Source organism: Panthera onca, chromosome A1 (assembly GCF_046562875.1).
Source record: "Panthera onca isolate mPanOnc1 chromosome A1, mPanOnc1 haplotype 2, whole genome shotgun sequence".
Classification (NCBI taxonomy): Eukaryota; Metazoa; Chordata; class Mammalia; order Carnivora; family Felidae; genus Panthera; species Panthera onca.
The window spans coordinates 156,730,356-156,751,031 of record NC_138339.1 but is presented as its reverse complement, the minus strand read 5'-3'; the positions used below and the strand labels follow the sequence as shown (position 1 = coordinate 156,751,031).

The 20,676-nt window shown below is 38.5% G+C and overlaps 1 protein-coding gene across 1 annotated transcript in view; it reads right to left on the bottom strand.

Annotated features, from left to right (window-relative positions):
* LOC145715479 (ankyrin repeat domain-containing protein 26-like) overlaps positions 1–20,676 on the bottom strand; it is an 89,115-nt gene that overhangs the window by 65,423 nt on the left and 3,016 nt on the right. Inside the window, exons 2-6 of the mRNA XM_081795673.1 lie at positions 18,376–18,490; positions 18,041–18,214; positions 11,209–11,315; positions 7,134–7,204; positions 252–288 (exon numbers count right to left, since the gene is read on the bottom strand). Coding sequence (XP_081651799.1) covers positions 252–288; positions 7,134–7,204; positions 11,209–11,315; positions 18,041–18,214; positions 18,376–18,490 — 504 coding nt within the window. The remainder of the gene's footprint in view (positions 1–251; positions 289–7,133; positions 7,205–11,208; positions 11,316–18,040; positions 18,215–18,375; positions 18,491–20,676) is intronic.

Sequence of the window (20,676 nt, the reverse complement as noted above, 5' to 3'; positions counted from 1 at the left end):
ATAATTTTCAGTTCATTCATTTCACTTCCTTTCCTTTCATTGTCCATTTCATTTCATTTCGTTCCTTTATACATTGAGAGTGAGTGCACACAGAAATCGGGAAAGATATCCCAAGGAGGCTGTCAGCGCAAAACCCGACGTGGGGCTTGAACTCACAAACCTGAGTTGAAATCAAGAGTCACACCCTTAACCGACTGAGCCACCCACGTGCCCCGACGAATGTCATTTTTACAAATCCATAAAAACCCTACCTGGTTATAGAGTCTTCCTCAGCCTTCTCATCTGATCCTAAAGAAGAAAGCAAAATACATGTTAAATCAACAATCGAAAAATAGAGGAAATTACAAGTGTACGGCTTATGATTTGTTAAAAAGTATTGCTTTGGGACCACACCTGGAAACCACACTACACTGAATGGTAATTATACCCTTCGTAGGCTTAAAGCACTAAGAAATCTTACTTTCTCCTCTATATTGACCAAAAGCAAGAATGGGTTTTATCGGAATTTGACACCTACAGGTGAACTGATGTTTACAATGGCCATCACTGACCAACTCTATGACAATGGAGGAAACTGGCATCGTTAGGAGAATGATTATCACAAGCTGACAATTTCAAACTGCAACTAGCGTGATTTTTCTGGACTTCCACTCCTAGAGAAGTTAAAAGAGAGTTTTTTTTTATTTTGCTGTAACACAGCAGAACTTCCCCCAGCCATTTAGGAGAGACTGTTCAGTTTTAGGATGAAACAACACCTCACAAATGTGCTCCATAGCTATTGTACCTTGCAGCATGGCCAAATCACAGCAAACAGACTCTCCCTGGCCTTATTTCCAATGGCAAGGTAAGTAGGAAGAATTTGGCATTCCAATTTGATAAAGTTCTAACTTCTCGAGACTGTCTCCTTCCATTGCTAGAGAGTCTATCTAGACCCACTGAACATCACAGAGGATGATCCCAATGTTAGTGCTATGTAGTGGCTCATGATGTCATTTTCCTCAACCCTCCCCATTAGGTGACACACATCTAGAGAAATCATGCTTTTTTTCATGGAAGGCATATGTCATCAGATCCTCTACTGATGAGCAACAAAACAAAACAAAGGGCAAAGAATATCTTGAATGCCTACATTCAATTAGTGGGGAATTTTAATTTTCTAAACATTCAACGATATCCACTGTATGATTGTTACTATATGACACTCTGGAAAGAGCAAAACTATGGAGGTAAGGGTTGGGGTGAATGTAGGGAAAAAGGGGCACAGCCCAGAGGACGATTTTTTAAAAAATTTTTTAACATTTATTTATTTTAGAGACAGAACATGAATGGGGGGAGGGTCAGAGAGAGAGGGAGACACATAATCGGAAGCAGGCTCCAGGCTCCGATCTGTCATTCCAGAGCTTGACGCGGGTCTCGAACTCGTGAACCACGAGATCATGACCTGAGCCGAAGTCGGACACTTAACCGACTGAGCCACCCAGGCGCCCAAGCACAGAGGACTTTTAAGGCAGTGAAACTCTTTTCACACGATACGACAAAGGTGGATTCACATCATTACACATTTGTTAAAACTCATAGAACGTATAACACCAAGGCTGAACACTAATGCAAATTAGAGACTTTGCCTGAACATGATGAGTTAGTGTCCATATAAAATGCACCACTCTTGTCAGGGTGCCTGGGTGGCTCAATTGGTTCAGCGTCCATGTCTGGATCTGAGCTCAGGTCATGATCTCACAGTTCATGGGATCAAGTCCTGCATCAGGCTCTGTGCTGACAGCACAGGATTCTTTCCCCCCTCTCCCTCTGCCCCTTGGCTGCTCACACGCATACATGCTCTGTCACTCAAAACTAAACAAAAGAACTGAAAAAAAATTACTACTAAAAACGGACCACTGTCGTGCAAGATGTTAACAACAGGGGAGGCTAGGCGTGTACGGGTGCATGGTATGGTATATGGAGACTCTCTGTGCTTTCTATTATATTTTGCTGTGAACTTAAAACTGCTGAAAAAATAAGGCTCATTAAATGTAAAAAACAATAAAACAAAGTACAACAACCAAACACGGTATCCATTGAAGCTACTCTTAGCATATATTAACCATGATACAGTCACCTTGAACATTAAGATAGAGATCAAAGTAACACAATAGGGGTAATGTCTCCCATATGGAAGTATATGAAAATACATAAAGCAAAATACAAAAATACAAGTTATTTGTGTACTTAGGCAAGAAAACAATTGATGAATATGACCAAATATAACTATAAACAGGGATTCAGCACTATATGAATCAAACCTGGGTTTTCCTTATAATTGAGATTTTATTCTAATTTTAAATCAAAAATCATTATGCTGATCATATCTAAGAATCATAATGAAAGCTTAATCACATAAAAAAAGATGATAATGACCTAATATTGCCCTAGTCTTTTTTGTACAAATACCTACTTCATATGGATGATGAAACTGAAACCGTACCATGTTAACCATCATATTACTTGCTATTAAAATAAAATTTTAAGACACCACCAAAAATGAATTGAGGGCTGTAATTCCTATGCAGAAAAGGTTTCATCCAGCAGGCCAAAGATGGCTACCCACAGAATATCCTACCTGAATGACTGGCCCTTGGTTATTCCCTGGGATCTTGGATTTAAGGAAGGTTTCCACCAGTCCCTAGCTTGGTAAGAGAAGCTCACTGTGCCTAAGTGTTGGTAAAATCAGTGTGTGTAAGGCCATACACTTGATTTCTTTTTGGAAACCTGGAATTTTGGGACACGCTAAGGAGAAGATGCCTATGTGATTAGCATTTGACCTCGGGCACTGAGTATCCATAAGCCTCGTACTGGCAGACAACATTTCACTTGTGCTGTCCTAATTTGATGCTGGAGGAATTAAGCACATCCTGCTAACTCCATAAAGATAGGATTACTGGAAGCCTGTGCTTGGTTTACTCTGGACTTCACCCCATGCACCTTTTCTCTGTGCTGAGTGGCCTTTCTAGCCTGTCCCCATAACAAACCATAGGCAACAACTATATGCTGAGTCCTGTGAGATCTTCCAGTGGATAATCAAATCTGGGTGTCGTTGTGGTGCCTCTATCACAACTGCATTATATGAAATTTTTATTATTTGGGTTGATGTCATACACGTGGTTACAGTCAGAAGGTTATGTCACAGAATACCTTTCCTGGAATCTCTTTTTCTTGGTATTTGCCTGGAAAATTCCTACATTCCTATATATCCTTTTGAAGAAAGGTTTAAAAGGAATAGATTAAATCATGATGTCACAAAGTGTGAAACAAGCAACAATCCTAATTTACTCAGAAAAAAAAAAAAAAAAGAGAGAGAGAGAGAATCCTGGTGGTTGCCGCTATGTTCTACCATATACAAGTTCCTCTCAAATATGAAAAATCAGTTAATTTTTCCAACTAACTAGGACTTAGTTCATTTCTGGCAGATAGGAATCAAAAGAAGTAACAGGGATTGTTCTAGAAAAAACAGAACTATCAGACCCAGTATAAAAACATACTACTGATTATAGTTTTTTGTTTGTTTCTTCTCCTTAATTTCTTAGAAAATTAAAAATATAGTACACCTATTAAAGGCAGTCATTGCAAAAATAATAAAAAATTCATAATTACTGTGTCCTCATTCCTGCTGCTCTCCTCTGTTCATCTGATAAAGTCCTACACGTTTTTCATGTCCAATTTAAATGCTGGCACACAACCTGGATATTTCTGAGTCTTCTGAGAGTTCTCTCTCACCCCCTAACTTTTCATATTCAGGAATCACAAATTCGTATTAACTATACTGTTTCGGTCTCTGCTTTATCTTTTCCCTGCCCGTGCCCTGGTCAAACATGAGTTCTTAACTGATTATTTTCGCAGGGAAAAAAAAAGCCACCAAATATTATTGTTATTTCTTAAATGAATAAAAAAAATAAGCAAAACAAATGAGAAAGACACAAGGCCCTGAAAAAAAAAATTAATGGAATAAATTGAACCCCCTGACGTTTTCAATCTACACAGCTGAAAGTTTCATAATGGACTAATACTAGGCTAAGAAAACAAGAGCTTCCTTTGCCTCCCAGTCTCTTTATGTGGTTTCCTATAACCTATCCTCCATATGAGGGTTCAGCAAGCTACGGCCACAGGCCAAATCCTACCTGCCATCTGGTTCTGTAAATAATGTTTTATTGGGGCATAGCCCCATGTCTTCACTTACATATTGCTATAGCTGCTTTCACACTACAAGGGCAGAGCTGAGAAACCACATCACCTAAAATATTCACTGGCTCTTTAGGAAAAAGGCTTGGTGATCTGTATTTTATGCCATAACCAGAGTGTCATAACTCAAATCTAATCTTATTAGTCTTCTGCTTCAAATTCTCCAAAATCTCTGCATCAAATACTGCTGGCTCCCTCCCTAAGAACCATTCCATATTCTTCATTCTTGCTAGAGAATCACAACTTTATTTGGATATTTATTGTCTCCATACACAGAGAAGGTGGCCTCACCCTGGCTTCAAAAAGAGAAAGGATTATTCTAAGCTAATCACAGTACCTGATTTACCAGGGACCAGTTTAGGAATGAGTATGTGATGTAACCTAGTCTTTAAAATGTTAGAGGAAGTCTACTGCAAGCCTCTTCCTAGTGAAAAGAAACACCTAAAGAAAAGCAGTCCTTCCCGCCCACTGGATGTTGTATGTGAGAATATGATACCTGGAGCTGTTGCTAATTAGCCACCACGGAAAGGAGAAATAAAAATACCACCAACTCCAAAACTGAACAAAAGACGACTGGGATGCTGATGACATCACTGAACCATCAAAACATTTCTGGTTCCTACTGTTTTAGTCACTGTTAGAAGTCACCTATTATTTGCCGCTAAAAGCATCCTACCAAAGAAATTTCCCAAGGCCTATCGGGTAAGATCTACTCCTTTCGATAGCACTAACAAACTTCCATAAGCTTGTCTTACATAGATATTCACCTCATTCCCAACCATTGCCATAGCACACGTTTTCTACCCGCAAAACCCAGCTGCTCATAAATCCTGCTAAGTTCACTCGTACACCTTCGCCTCTGCACTGCTGTGTACTCCGCCAAACACGTAATCATGATAGTTTACAAACATTGTCAAACATACAAATGTTGGTCCTTCTGCCTCTCTACCTGGCAAACTGAACTCCTCACTCTGCATGCTTACCGTAGATTCTACCCAGTCCTTGAAAACTCGGATTCCTCACTGGGAACTTACGGTAACTGGAACAAATGCCAATACAAAATAACAATGATAATTATAAGCTCTATGAGACTCTGGCACCTAGTAAGCACTAAATAGAGTAAATAATACAAATGGCAGTGGTAACAACAACTCCTGGGGTGCAGAGACTGGTTTTTGCATGTTTGTATTCTACAACAATAGGATAACACTTAGTAGCTAACAGGCACTTAAGAGTTACTTGTGAAGTGAACAAATGGACATGAATAAAAATGATTCCTTTGAAAATTATTTTTAAAAACCACAGAAACTTTTCTGTTTCAAAAACCGCAGGGACAACTCTATTCTGTTATGAGCAGCTTAATGATCAAAACGCTGTCTGTTCTATCTTTGCCTTCCCTGTAACTTCCAAAACTAACCTACAGAAGTTCTTTGGTAACAGTCTGCCAAGTTAAAGCTTTCTTCCTACTTTTCAGATTGTACAGTGCACTAGGTGCCACAACTAGGGAGCAACAGTAGCATTTGTGTGTGTGTGTGTGTGTGTGATTGTGAAACATCTTTGTGCTGTTATTATAATTTCTGGAGCCCAAGTTGCCCTATTTGAATACTTATAAAGATAAAATTTTGACTAATGGCAACAGAGTATCTTATTCTAACAAAATTACAGTGTCATGACAATTCTCCAACAAACAGAAGAAAACATTGTTCTAATGAAGTCAACATATCTCATTCTGGATTTGTTGTTGTTGTTGTTGTTGTTGTTGTTGTTGTTGTTTTTAAATGTTTATTTTTTTGAGAGATACAGAGCATGCATGTACAGGGGAGGGGCAGAGAGAGAAGGAAAAGGGAAAATGCCACACAGGCTCTGAGCTGTCAGCAAACAGCCTGACAGAGAAGTCTGACACAGGACTCCAACTCACCAACTGTGAGATGATGATGACCTGAGCTGAAATCAAGAGTTGGACACTTAACTGACGCAGCCACCCAAGCGCCCCTCTCATTCTGTCTTGATTTATGAGGAGTGAAGTTGATAATGGTGAGACCTTGTTGATATAATATGTGAAATAACCTATGCCTCTCAACAAGGCATTGCTTTTCTTCGGTACTCCTGGAAGCTATCTGTAAAAAACAATCTCATTGGCAGTACTGCACACTAGCTAAGATTTGCAGTTCTTATTATTTGCCATTTGTTTATGGTACCAGGAAAGTACTGTAGAATTCCCAGTTTTAGGGCTGGTTCATTTTTTAATGAGACAAATCACTAGGTAACAATATTTACTAAATATAATCCATTTGTAAACATTTTATAAAAGATCCATTTTTATAACAAGTGCAATTTGTTATAATATGTTTATGGAGGAAACATAAAACGTACTAACTTAACAATATTTTTTTCCTCTGGGCACCTGGATGGCTCAGTTGGTGAAGCATCTGACCTTGGCTCAGGTCGTGATCTCGCAGCTCACGAGTTTGAGCCCCACATTGGGCTCTCTGCTGTCAGTGGTGGAGCCTGCTTTGGATCCTCTGTCTACCTTCCTCTGTCCCTCTCCTGCTCGCTCGCTCTCTCTCTCTCTCTCTCTCTCTCAAAATTAAATAAACAGTTAACAAAGCATTTTCGTATTTATTACACAAAGATGTCACATGGTATTTTAGGGGTCATGACTAAAATAATGAATTTCTTTTCAGATAATACTGCCTCATATTTTCAATTACCTACAGTTAACTTCATAAATAATTCTGAACATTAGACTATAAAGAAAGAAATTAAGAAAGAAAAAATATATACATGCAATTTACACATTGGTGTTCTTTTCTTCATTGTTCTTTCATTATCAAAACACCCTTACTCTGACTTTACTTATGTTAGGACCACCAAGAGCAATTCACTATGTAAAGTCTTACCAGGATTGCTGTTTTGCAAAGAATTTTTAAGCATGATTTCTTCTTTATGTCGGCAAATTATTTCGTAATTGCTATGTTTAAAAAAGGATGATAAATAATATTACTATCTTAATGCTGATATGAAAAACATTTACCAAATAAATCAAATCCTTAGAGTATTTCAAATAATATCAGAGCAAATATAAAAACTTTAATTGCCCCATATACTTCAAATTTGTACGTTCTAGAAGCTTTTCATTAACTCTGTACTTAAGAAAAAAACAGGAAGATGAACCAGTCATGAATTGAGGGCATTCTAGCTTAGTAAATTAGAACTAGCTTGCCAGGGGCACCTGGGTAGTTAAGCATCCAACTTTAGCTCAGGTCATGATCTCATGGTTTATGGCTTTGAGCCCCACGTCAGGCTCTGTGCTGATAGCGCAGAGCCTGGAGCCTGCTTCGGATTCTGTGTCTCCCTCTCTCTCTGCAACCACCCCCCACCCCAGCTCGTACTCCGTCTCCCTCTATCAAAAGTAAATACACATCAAATAGAAATGAGAATAATTAGAATTCACGTGCCAGAATGGAAAGTGTTTGGAACCCAGAAGTCCCAGCTCTATAACCTATAGCTATTTGTTCTTGGAGAAGCCACTTCTCTTTGGCTCAAAATCTCCCTCTATAAAACAAGGTAAATTACTGCCTTATTTTACAAGGTTGATAAGAGGATTTAATGAGATATGATACCCAAAACATGGCCTCTCAGGCCATGGCCTCTTAGGTGATGCTCATTACTCTGGGAAGGGCAAGATGAGACCTTCCATGACTTCAGAAAAGATGCTCCACAGGATTTAAAGTGGTGGTCCAGGGGCACCTGGGTGGCTCAGTCCGTTGGGCATCCAACTCTTGATCTCAGCTTGGGTCTTGATCTCAGGCTCGTGAGTTCCAGCCCCATGTTGGACTCCACGCTGGGCATGGAGCCTACTTAAAAATAAGGCAGGGGTACAGATCTGCTAACAAAGGAGAAAGGGAAGTCCGATCTCTTCCTGCAGCATCATTTGAACCTCTCTGACAGTTTAGAATGATCCCAGCTAACATCTTCTGGCAAAAAAACAAAACAAAAAAAAAAAAGACAAACAAGATCCTCAAAGGGTAACCCATAAGGAAAGTCTAGGCTAAGATATGGGTTCCACATAGGTCTTTGAGTGTGGAGGGACAGGGGTGTATGGCGAAAGCCAGGAGGCCCAGCTGCCCCAACAGGGTGCTGGTGCTTTGGGATAGCTGCTGAGCATATGTGCATGTGCAGTGAACAAAGAAACTTTATAGCTTTGAAATCTAAGTGTGGAACACCATGAAGACTGAAAACCCTGGATCAGCAAGGGAATCCTGGGAGTAAAGGTCAATCACGACCTGACTGCAGCACCAGTTTCAACAGCAATGCCGCAGCAACAGAATCAAAGGAAACTGTAGAATGATCAGGATGTCCTTTTTTTCCCCTCCAAATGACTTGTGAAAGAGGACTGTCTCTTTGGTCTTAGGGTGCTCCTTAGGTTCTTGGAAAATTCAAGGGACAGAGTACAGGAGATAGCCCTCAAAGGAAAGTAGAGGGTCTTCTACAAAACTGAACATTTCAAGACCCAAGTTACTAGTTAGAAAACACAGAGATGTAGCATTATTTGTGTCCCATGCAGAGGGGTTATACTTGAAATGAAATGGATAAGGTTAGGATCCTGGAGGATAAAGGTCTCAAAAGTCCTGAGATAAAGAATTCTGCACACATTCCTACTTCCAACTAGTCTAGTCCTTTGCTTGATTTCTGGCTAATGTTGTGGACTAACCGACTGCCATTCCAAAACTGCCTGACCAAACTACGAAACCCCATCTGTTACATACAAAGTTAACAGTTAAATTATTTTAAACCTCAGTTTAGTAATAACTAGCATTTTAATACAAACACTTACAGATTAAAACCCTTAATATAAACATATTCATCTGCAGCCCATCCATATACATCTTGAGGAAAGGGGTCAATACCTTGCTGAAGAAGAAGCCTGACTACATTTGTTGAGTCATAATTTACAGAAAGCATGAAGGCTGTTCTAAAATAACAGGAATAACTTCACTCTTAGGAATTTAGAGTTATTTAAACAGCTAATTTGATATACTTTATCAGGTTAATATCTAGCCTATCTGTTCAGAATCGACCATTTACATGTTTCAGTGTTCATCTGTGTAAATGATCTCCAAGACTAAAATGAAGGGACAAAAAGGAAGCTTCTTGTCCCACTTGGGTAATGTATTATAGAGTTGCTAATTTAAAGTCGTTTGATAAACAAGAAACTATGCTAGGTCACTTATCTGAATAGGTAAAGATTTAAAAAAAACTAATTCCCCACGTCTTCCTTAATCTGATACAGTGCACTTCAAAGCCATCTAGAGGTCAAGTAAGTATTAAAAACTATCTGCAGGCTTAAAATGATAATATTTTAATGCGAATGCTAACAAAATAGGCATAATTATAGTTAACGATGCTGATAAGCATATGGTAGGCACTAAATTAAATGCTATGTATATAAAATATTATTTATGCACACCCACCCTTGAAGGATATATTATTATCCTCCTTTTCATATCAGGAAACATATTTAGTGATGATACGTAACACTCCCAAGGTCACAACACCTAGCCAGTAGGAAAGCTATGAATCAACCTAGTCTTGTGTGAATCTAAAGCACATCTCTTCCTTCTTTATCACCCACCTATAACTTATCCTCATTAAAGGAAAAGTCTATACAGTTAAAGTTATCTTTCATCTTTCTACTCCTACCAATTGAAAATAAAATAAAAAATACATATACTGGACATGAAAAAGGATAAAACCTGATGAGACTTGGTAAGAGTAGTTAATCATCATTAGAGATCACCTAACGACATCAGTATTACTCAAAAAAGAAAAAAAAAGCAATTTAAAGAAAAGTGTCATCCAAAAGACACAAAAACTCCTATTTATGTTTAATATGCATCTTTTTTTTTTTTTTAACATTTATTTGCTTTTGAGAGACAGAGCTCAAGCAAGGGAGAGGGAGAGAGAGCGGGATACACAGAATCCAAAGCAGCTCCAGGCTCCGAGCTGTCAGCACAGAGCCCGGCGTGGGGCTCGAACCCACGAACCATGACATCATGACCACAGCCAATGTCATAGACTTAAGCAACTGAGACACCCAGGCACCCCAATATACATCTTTGAAGGAAAATGTATATGAAGTAGAAACTATTTTTTTTTTTTTAGTTTATTTACGATTTATTTTAAGAAAGAGAGAGAGTGCACATGAGAGTGTGGGCAAGGGGCAGAGACAGAGAGAGAGAGAGAGACAGAGACAGAGAGAGAGAGAGACAGACAGAGAGAGAGAGAGAGACAGAGAGAGAGAGAGAGATTGAGAATCCGAAGCAGGCTCTGCACTGTCAGCACAGAGCCTGATGTGGGGTTCAACCCACGAACCATGAGATGATCACCTGAGCCAAAGTCGGATGCTTAACCAACTGAGCCACACAGGTGCCTCTATGAAGTAGAAGTTTAAAAAATACCATAAAAGGTTTAAGAAGGCCAATATTGTGCCCTTAAGTAAATTAAGAGCTGAGAGTCCACCCTTTATAAAACTAAAATGAAATCCCTTTAGTTAACACAAAATCACGTGGCAGAAAAACAAACTAACAAACAAACAAACAAACAAAAAAACATTGCAGGAGCAACTGGGTGACTCAGTTGGTTAAGCATCAGACTCTTGACCTCAGCTCGGGTCTTGATCTCAGAGTCATGAGTTCAGGCCCAGTGTTGGACTCCACGCCGAACATGGAACCTACTTAAAAATAAACACTGCAAATGACATGAGTCAACATCATCAAGGAATATGAATTCTGCTATACCCTGTTCTTCATGTTGCCCAGTCAGAATAATTGCTTTCTACCTAACTGGTGATGTGTTGACATTTTTCACTATATAATTACAAATTAATCTTCTTCTTCTGAAGTTAATCTTCCTGACTTGAATAATTATTACCACTCTAGAACCATACTAAGGTTTAAAAGAAAACTACTGCACCTTTTTAATTTATCCTCTGCATGTGTATTTGCTGCCTTTTCTACCAGAACTTCCACTATTTGCTGTTTGTTTTCATTTACAGCAACTAGAAGTGGTGTGATGTTATCCTGTAAAAGAGCAAAAACAAATGATAATTTACAAAATTACACCTTTCCATATGGAATTTTAAAACATACAAAAGATCCTCTAAACTGAAACATATAATACAAAAAGTAAATAAAAATGGCCTCTTCCTTCCCACCACTGTGCTTTCACCTGCTGCTGCTTCTCTTTAAAATAGCCCTCCTCCACGGGGGCACCTGGGTGGCTCAGTTGGTTAAGTGACCAACTGCAGCTGAGGTCATGAGCTCAGGGTTTGTGAGTTCTATCCCTGCATTGTGCTCTATGCTGGCAGCGCACAGCCTGGAGCCTGTTCCAGATTCTCTCTCTCTCTCTCTCTCTCTCTCTCTCTCTCTCTCTGCCCTCGCTCTCTCTCTCTCTCTCTCTCAAAAAGAAATACACATTAAAAATTGTTTTTAATAAAATAGCCCTTCTCCACCTCCTTCAACAGATTATATGAAGTCATTCTCCCAAACTCACTTCAAACACTCACTGGTTCCAAGATCGTTGCTTCTATCACAGTACTTATCATGGTATACTGTAGTTATTGTTCCCTATCTAAACCAAGAGCTTCTTGAGAGCAGGGGCTATTTCTTATCTCTATATCTCCACACTCCAAAACACAGCAGTATATGCTTTAAGTACTTTTACTGAATTAATAACCTAAATGATGGTCTCTGGACTAGTGTTTCTTAAATTACCTTCCAAAGAATACCTACTTTGCCAGAAGGTAAGTACTATGTCCCATTGGAAAGATTTCATGATCATCTATGTTTGAGAAATATTATAAAACTGCATTATATGTCTGGCATTACAGAAATCCATTTAAATCTGCTCAGTCCCCATTTGACAATCCTTTTTGTGGCAAACATTCACATTTGAGGAATCAGAGTTTCAGGGATATAGTTTGGAGAGCTTTCCGATAAAGGTGAAGCTTTTCCCCAAGTTATACAAACTTGCTTGTCTTCTGTCAGCGGTATCAGGATCCACTGACATCCGAGATGTCAACATAAGGCATCGCTGCTCCAAATGGGTCACTAAGGACATGGGCTCAGAACTCCAAGAGTTAAGCTTCAAATGAACTTTGATTACTTAATATTAAATAGCCCATGGGCTTTCTCCTATTATAAAATGCTAAATTTTTATCTTAACTGTTGGGAAGCTCCATATGAAATTTTATTGTCAATTATAATAATCCTGGGACCCTAATACGTATCTACTTCTAAAAAAATCTGTTTGTATTCTAGTTGTATTCCAGTTTCCACTGGAATAGCTACTTACTTTATATTTTAGGCAAACTATAAATCGGAAATAAAAATATAATGGCTTATCAATAAAAACTCAAACACTGATTTATACAGATCATTTTTAGCATAATGAAAGTGACTACATTATTTTCATTTTTAGGGAACAATGCTGAGGAGAAAGAGAATATTGTCTGCAATGGGCATAACCTATTCAACTGTAACCATGATTAATCTAATACGGTTTGCAAATATTCCAATAGGAATACGATTATTCAAATTTTGTTTCTTTTAATGTTTATTTATTTTTGACAGAGAGAGACAGAGCATGAGCGGGCGAGGGGCAGAGAGAGAGGGAGACACAGAATCCGAAGCAGGCTACAGTCTCTGAGCTGTCAGCACAGAGCCCCACACGGGGCTCAAACTCACAGACAGCGAGATCATGACCTGAGCCGAAGTCGGACGCTCAACCGACTGAGCCACCCAGGCGCCCCAGGAATACGATTATTTATAGTACACAGAAGGAAAAAGTGTCTTGTTTTCAAACTAACTTATGGGGCACCTGAGTGGCTCAGTCAGTTAAAAGGCCGACTTCGGTTCAGGTCATGATGTCATGGTTTGTGAGTTCAAGCCCTGCATTGGGCTCTATGCTGACAGCTCAGCCTGGAGCCTGCTTGGGATTCTGTGTCTCCCTTTCTCTCTGCCCCTCCCCCACTCATGCACGTGCTCTCTCTCCTTGAAAAATCAATAAACATTAAAAAATGAATAGAATACAAAAACAACTTAGAAAGTCTAACTTGGAAAATTCAATCCTATTCCGAAGACACTAACATAAAATACAAAATATATATTATAAATTAATATGGATTGCCTTGAAAACCTTGAAATCTTTATCAAAATAGACCATAAAACAGAGGCGCCTGGGTAGCTCAGTCAGTTAAGCATCTGACTCTTGACTCTGGCTCAAGTCATGGTCTCATGATTCATGAGTTCAAACCCAGTGCCTCCTAGGGATTCTCTCTCTCTTTCTCAAAATTAACTTTAAAAAAAATTACCAAGGTTTCTTTGTGTCCAAAAGAGATCTGATTAACACAGTCTAATATATATATATAAACATATATATAAATATACATATATATAAACATATATACATATATACATATGTACATATGTACATATACATATGTATATATGTATATTTATATATATATACATATATACGTATATACATATGTATATATGTATATACGTATATATGTATATATGTATATATATATACATATATATGTGTATATATGTGTGTCCAAAAGAGATCTGATTAACACAGTCTAATATATATATATAAACATATATATAAATATACATATATATAAACATATATACATATATACATATGTACATATGTACATATACATATGTATATATGTATATTTATATAAATATACATATATACGTATATACATATGTATATATGTATATATGTATATATGTATATATATATACATATATATGTATATATGTGTGTGTATAAATATGTGTGTGTGTATGTGTTTGTGTATATCACACAAATATATGATATATACGTGTATATATATATATACACACACACATATTATATATATATATATACACACACACACACACATATATGATATATATATATATATATATATATATATATATATATAATAAAACAGTAATTGTAAACGCATTGCTTATGAAAGCAAAGTAGGTGACTCGAGTAAGTGAAGAACCTAAGTGGGGACAGTAGCAAACTGGAGACACACATACCTCATATAAAAAGGTCAGCCGCTGAAATGCATACCAAACAGTAGTATGGGCTCAAAGTTCCAGGTATGATTCTATAAGAAGTGTCTGAAATCCAGATTTCTGCATGAGTGTCATAATTTTAAATGTTGACTCAATTTATGGAGGAAACGAAACACATCCAGGGGCCAAATTTAGTCAATAGCCCACGGGTATTTTGGTTGTGCATAAAGCAAATATTTGTATGTAAATCTTTCCTGAAGTATCAGTATCACGTTTTAGCAAAAACTTAGGCCCCAACATGTAATAAAAATTGCTATTAAGACTCATAAGAGGGTAGGGGGGCCTGGGTGGCTCAGTCGGTTGAGCGTCCGACTTTGGCTCAGGTCACGATCTTGCGGTCCATGATTTCGAGCCCCGCGTCAGGCTCTGGGCTGATGGCTCAGAGCCTGGAGCCTGCTTTCACTTCTGTGTCTCCCTCTCTCTCTGCCCCTCCCCTGTTCATGCTCTGTCTCTCTCTGTCTCAAAAATAAATAAATGTTAAAAAAAAAATTAAAAAAGAAAAAAAACAAGAAAAAAAAAAGACTCATAAGAGGGGAGCCTGGGTGGCTTAGTCAGTTGAGCATCTGACGCTTGACTTCAGCTCAGGTCATGATCCCAGAGTTGTGGGACTGAGTCCTGCATCAAGCTTGGCACTGAGCTTGGAGCCTGCTTGAGGTTCTCCCTCTCTCCCTCTGCCCTTCTCCCCCACTCACACTCTCTCTGTCTAAAAGAATCACAACAAAAAGACTCGTAACACCCACTTTAAGAATTTTTCCAATGCTTCTTAAAACCGCAATCTATCTGTGTTTAATTCTCCCAGACTGTTAATCAAATAGACAAATTAGTTCACAACTATGCTGAAACTAAATTATGAAAACAATTCTCAACTGTATTGTCACTAACTACATTTCCATGTTTAAAACTACCATTTGGATTATGCCAGGGCTATATGAATTTAACAGACATCATAAGACAGTCGGTCACATAGCTTCAACTAATAAAGAAGATTGAAGATTTTCTCCTATTGCAATCAGGAAAACACTGCTTGTGATAACCAAATGGCTATGAATATGAGAGAGAGAGAGAGAGAGAGAGAGAGAGCAAGCGTGAGCGAGTGGGGGAGGGGCAGGGAGAGAGATTCTCATGTGTCTCTGCACCATCAGTGCAGAGCCCAATGTGGGGCTCGAACTCACAAACCATGAGATCACAACCTGAGTGGAAGTCAGATGCTTAATCAACCGAAAAACCTGGGTACCCCTGCATTCAGTAGTTAGCTTTTTTAAATTTTTTTTAAATGTCCACTTTTTGTGGAAGAGAGAGAAAGAGCACGAGCAGGGGAGGGGCAAAAAGAGAGGGAGACTACAGAATATGAAGCAGGCTCCAGGCTCTGTCTAAGCTGTCAGCACAGAGCCCAACACGGGGCTAGAACTTGTGAACTGTGAGATGATGACCGGAGCCTGAAGTCAGACGCTTAACCGACTGAGCCACCCACACACCCCAGTAGTTCTTAACCAAGAGTTGTAGCACAGTCTCAAAAAAAATATTTCTAAATATCCATGTCTATGTATACATGTTACTAGATTTACTCAAACTCTTCAGGGGAGAGTTTAGGCTTGTTAAAAAAAAAAAATTGAAACTTCCCCAGGGCACGGGGATTCACCACCACAATTCTAGCTGAGAGCTGGTGCAGCAGACAATCACATCAGTCTCATCTATGTGGCCAACTCCCTCTATCATTTAAAGATTTAGCCAAAAGAATGACTTATCAAAACTGCATTTAATTTCCCTGAGCAGAGGTAGAACAGGGACTAAATGTAAAGTCAAAATGCAACTTGATTGCATTACTTTTAAACTTCTTACTTCCCATCAAGATATTCTAGATTTCAGAGCAGAGTTTAGACTCTTACCTAAGTGGCTGTTTCTGCCAGAATAGGATTATATGACAGTTAATTATTTGTTCTTTCTTCTCCTTGCCCACTTAATCAACCACCTGTTCACTGCCAATCTGATTTCCTCTGAGTCCTCCTACACTTGGTCTCTAGGCAGGTTTACAACTCACTCTTTCCCTAAGTAACAATTATTCCCCTCAAAAATTGAAGACTCCTTGACTAAACATATAAACTGAAGGGAAAAAAATAAACAATAAAACAAACAACCTCTTCTTGTTATTTTCTCTCACTTGTCAAATTTCCAAATTGGCCCACTTAGTTCTGACTGCTCCCTCCTTTCCCCTTTTTTCTCTTAAGCCTTGGCCAATAAAAGATAAATCCCATTTTTATAAATCACTTTTTTATCAAATAGGAACTTGTCAACAGCAGCAATATTTTTTATTGTAAAATGCATTTCTTTTCTTTGAGTTTTAAGACAAAACCTAGGGCAAATTTTGCTTTCCTGTGTTGTTTTTCACTAATAAAAAAAAAATTGGATGGGAAAAATATTTGAAAACAAAATAAGTTTTACCTTTAACAAATATATTGTTTTCATAAATATTTGTCATAAATACATAAAACAAAGCAGTATTCTCTGTTTCTTTAGAAGTATCCTTATTTAAAATGAAATCTTAGGGGTGCCTAGGTGGCTCAGTTGGTAGAGCATCCAACTTCGGCTCAGGTCTTAATCTCATGGCTCATGAGTTCATGCCCTGCATTGGGCTCTGTGCTGACAGCTGGGAGCCTGGAGCCTGCTTCAGATTCTGTGTCTCCCTCTCTCTCTCTGCCCCTCTCCCCCTCTTGTTCTGTCTCTGTCTCTCTCTCTCTCTCAAAAATAAATAAAAAATAATAGGAAGGAAGAAAGAAAGAAAGAAAGAAAGAAAGAAAGAAAGAAAGAAAGAAAGGAGAAATCTTAGATAAATAAGTTATTGCCAAATATTCTCATTCAGGGAATCCTTGAACTTCCGAATACGTAAAATTGACCCTGCCCGTGTCAACCAAGGGTGTTCCTCTAGGGGCTTCAGCAGTGAGAGGTAATGCATGTCAAAGAAAAGGCAGGTGGGCCAGCAAGCGTGGCCATCATCTACTCCCCATGTACAGCTACAACCCTGCTGAGGAGCTACACAAGGTTGAGCAGGAGCTACTCTCTGAAGTGGGACACCCCAACATGGTACATGGCTGGTCGAGTGGCTACCAACACAAGTAGATGCCTTTGGTGGATGTCAAGACATGACCTGACCCCAATGCCCTCATCTTCAGAGCACCGGGGCCTGCAGTGCCCAGCACCTACAACCTGCTGCTTTCTCCTCCCACTTGCACACATCCAAGCTCTCCCTGCTGGGTCTGGGTGTCCTTTCCTCCTCCCACCTATCCCCAGCAGCACCCCTTGCCTAAGCCCCTGCATAGCACCCAGCCTCCATCGTCACCTCACTCCCCTCTAGACCTTTAGTCCTTTATGGGCTCTGAGACTACCATCCACTTGTAGGCACTAATGGAAACATTTTCTTTCTGGGGTGGAAGGGTGGCTGGGAGATACAACTTTGCCCTTTCTGTGGGCACTACTTTTTTCTAGCCCTCCCTGACTTGGCATTGGAGTTATTTCCATGATGACAGGGCCTGATATATAGAATTCAGTGAGTGAGTGTGTGTGTGCGTGCGTGCGTGTGTGTGTGTGTGAAATAAAACATTTTGTGGTTAAAATATTCACGTATATATATAAAATTTCAAATACTGTATAAATTCGTTCTTTACCTTATTTCTTGCTTCAGTATTCGCATTGTATAGCAGCAGCTTCTCTATTATGGATATATTATCACCAAAGGCCGCATAGTGGAGAGCAGTGTTGCCACTCACATCCCTAATATTTGGATCGGCACCATTTTCCAATAGTATGTTTACACATTTCTCTTCCTGGCACTGTACGGCCTGTCAGTGATATGCCAAGAAACAGAGTGTAAATTCTGAGAATTTAAAGTAAGCATGCCACAGGTTTCACCAATTCGTTTTGTTTCAAGGCAATAATTTCATTTTCATTCTAAGTAATGACATCAAATCTATCTCAGGCAGACATAGCTGGTACTACATACCTTCATGAGAGCTGTCCTGTTTTCATGATCACAGAGGTTAAGATGACATTTCCTCTCTACTAGGAGGCTCACCACTTCTGGATGGCCATTGGCACAGGCCAAATGGAGAGCAGTCCTAAAAAAGTGAGAGGACTTTTTAGGAAATGATAGTGCACTCTCTCAAAACTTGCAGTTAATTCAGGAAATTGTAAACATTAAGTAGCATGTTATTCCTATGCCTCCAAAACAAAGATTCAGTTTTCCTCTGGAGAAAGTACAATATTTAGTAGTGATTACTCATCACACTAATAAAAGAGCAGCCTGTTTGAAGAGAAAGAGCATGACCTGGGGATTCAGCTCCACCTGGGTTTGAATCCTAGTTTAACTCTGTCACTCACTAGTTATTGCTTAGACTTATCCTCAATGTCCTCAACAAAAGGGGATAAAAATAGTAGTTGTCTTGTGTCACCTGGCTAGCTCAGTCTGAAGAGCATGTAACTCTTGATCTCAGGGTCGTGAGTTTGAAGCCCCACATAGGTGTAGAGATTAGTAAAAAAAAAAAAAAAAAAAAAAAAAAAAAAAAAAAAAAAAGATAATAATGAAATGAAATGAAATGAAATGAAATGAAATAAAATACTGAGTAGTTATCTCACAAGACCTCGTTGTGATGCTTAAATGAGGATCTATGCAAGTATTTAGAACACCTCCTAGCACAAATAACATCTCAATAGTTGTTGGATAATATAATTTTTACCATTACTACTGCTTTACATAGACAACACTTCAGTTAGGTACCTTGATACAATTACACCTACGTTGCAGATATGTTTTAAGGATTAGCAAGAATACTGCGTTTCAATGATTCCAAGATGCTCATTTTGTCACATTTTAATATCTCTGACATTGGAACGCAATTTATAACTCAAAATGTCTTACAACTGTAAATGGCAGGACTTTAAAAAAATAATTGGCATATAAAATAGTGGGACATCATAGAATCTTGGTGTCTTCCATTATGTGAAATGATGGTATATACAATAGGTCTATTGCAGTTCTAGTCATATGATTGGCACTTAAATAAATTTTAGTTCTGAAAAGCATTATAGGAAAAGAGGACTAAATTAACAAAAGGAAAACATTTTTTAAGGACTTCTTACTTTGCTTCTCAAGAAAGTTTAAGCCACAGGAAACTCAGGATTCCAATGACTAGGAACAGCTCATTTTATTAAATATTGAGGTCTACAGATTGTACGAAAATCAAGTATTTCCAGTGATCAATATTAGTACCTACTACTCTCATAAATTTCAGAAGGGCAGGTAAAGGTTATCTTTTACAATTTTCTATCTTCAGAAACTTTGAAAGGAAGGAGGAAAACTTCCCATTGAGATTAAGTCCTAATACTTCAATGTAAAATTTCTCATCTTAGGGGTGCCTTGCCGGCTCAGCCAGTACAGCATAGGACCTTGATCTCAGGGTTGTAAATTTGAGCCCCACAATGGGTATAGAGATTACTTAAAAATAAAATCTGGTGCAGAGCCTGCTTTAGATGCTCTGTCCCTCCTCTCCCTTTCCCTCTCCCCCTGCTCATGCTTTCACCCTCAACAATAAATAACACTTAAAACATAAAGTAAACAAGATAAAAGCTGGGGCACCTGGGTGGTTCAGTCTGTTAAGCGTGGAGCTCTTGATCGGGCTCAAGTCACGATCTCATGTTCACTGGCTCAAGCCCCATGCTGGGACTCTTTGAAAAGTGTATTGGAAAAGTTCCTGCTTTCAGCACGGCGCCTGCTTGGGATTCTCTCTCTCTGTCCTTCCATTGCCCCCACCCCCAACCCCACCCCATCCCTCTCAAAAAATAAATAAATAAACTTAAAAAAATAAAATCTTTAGAAAATAAATAAATAAAATTCCTCATCTTGCTCATACTGTGCAAAATGAAGTCTTTGTGAACAAAAGGATCTTGGGTAGAGTATGTCCGCTAAATAATATATGTGCAGGTTCTAGGTGATAAATAAATGGATGCAAAGAGTGGATAAATACATTTGGAGAGTTCAATATTTTTAAAGAAAGGTATATAAAGGAAAGCATACTTCTGAAACAGTAAATAAACACTTATATTTGCTAAGTCTTATTTTTTTCATAAGCACACAACTAATATATTTTATTTTCATGATTAATATAAACCATTTACCTATTACACATAATAAAGCTACCTATAACAGAAAACATATGTATATGCTTAATATGTGCATAATAAAATCTACAAGTGCAAATAAAAATACTCCCTTTACTTCTGAAGAGGCCAAAAGTTGTCCAAATAT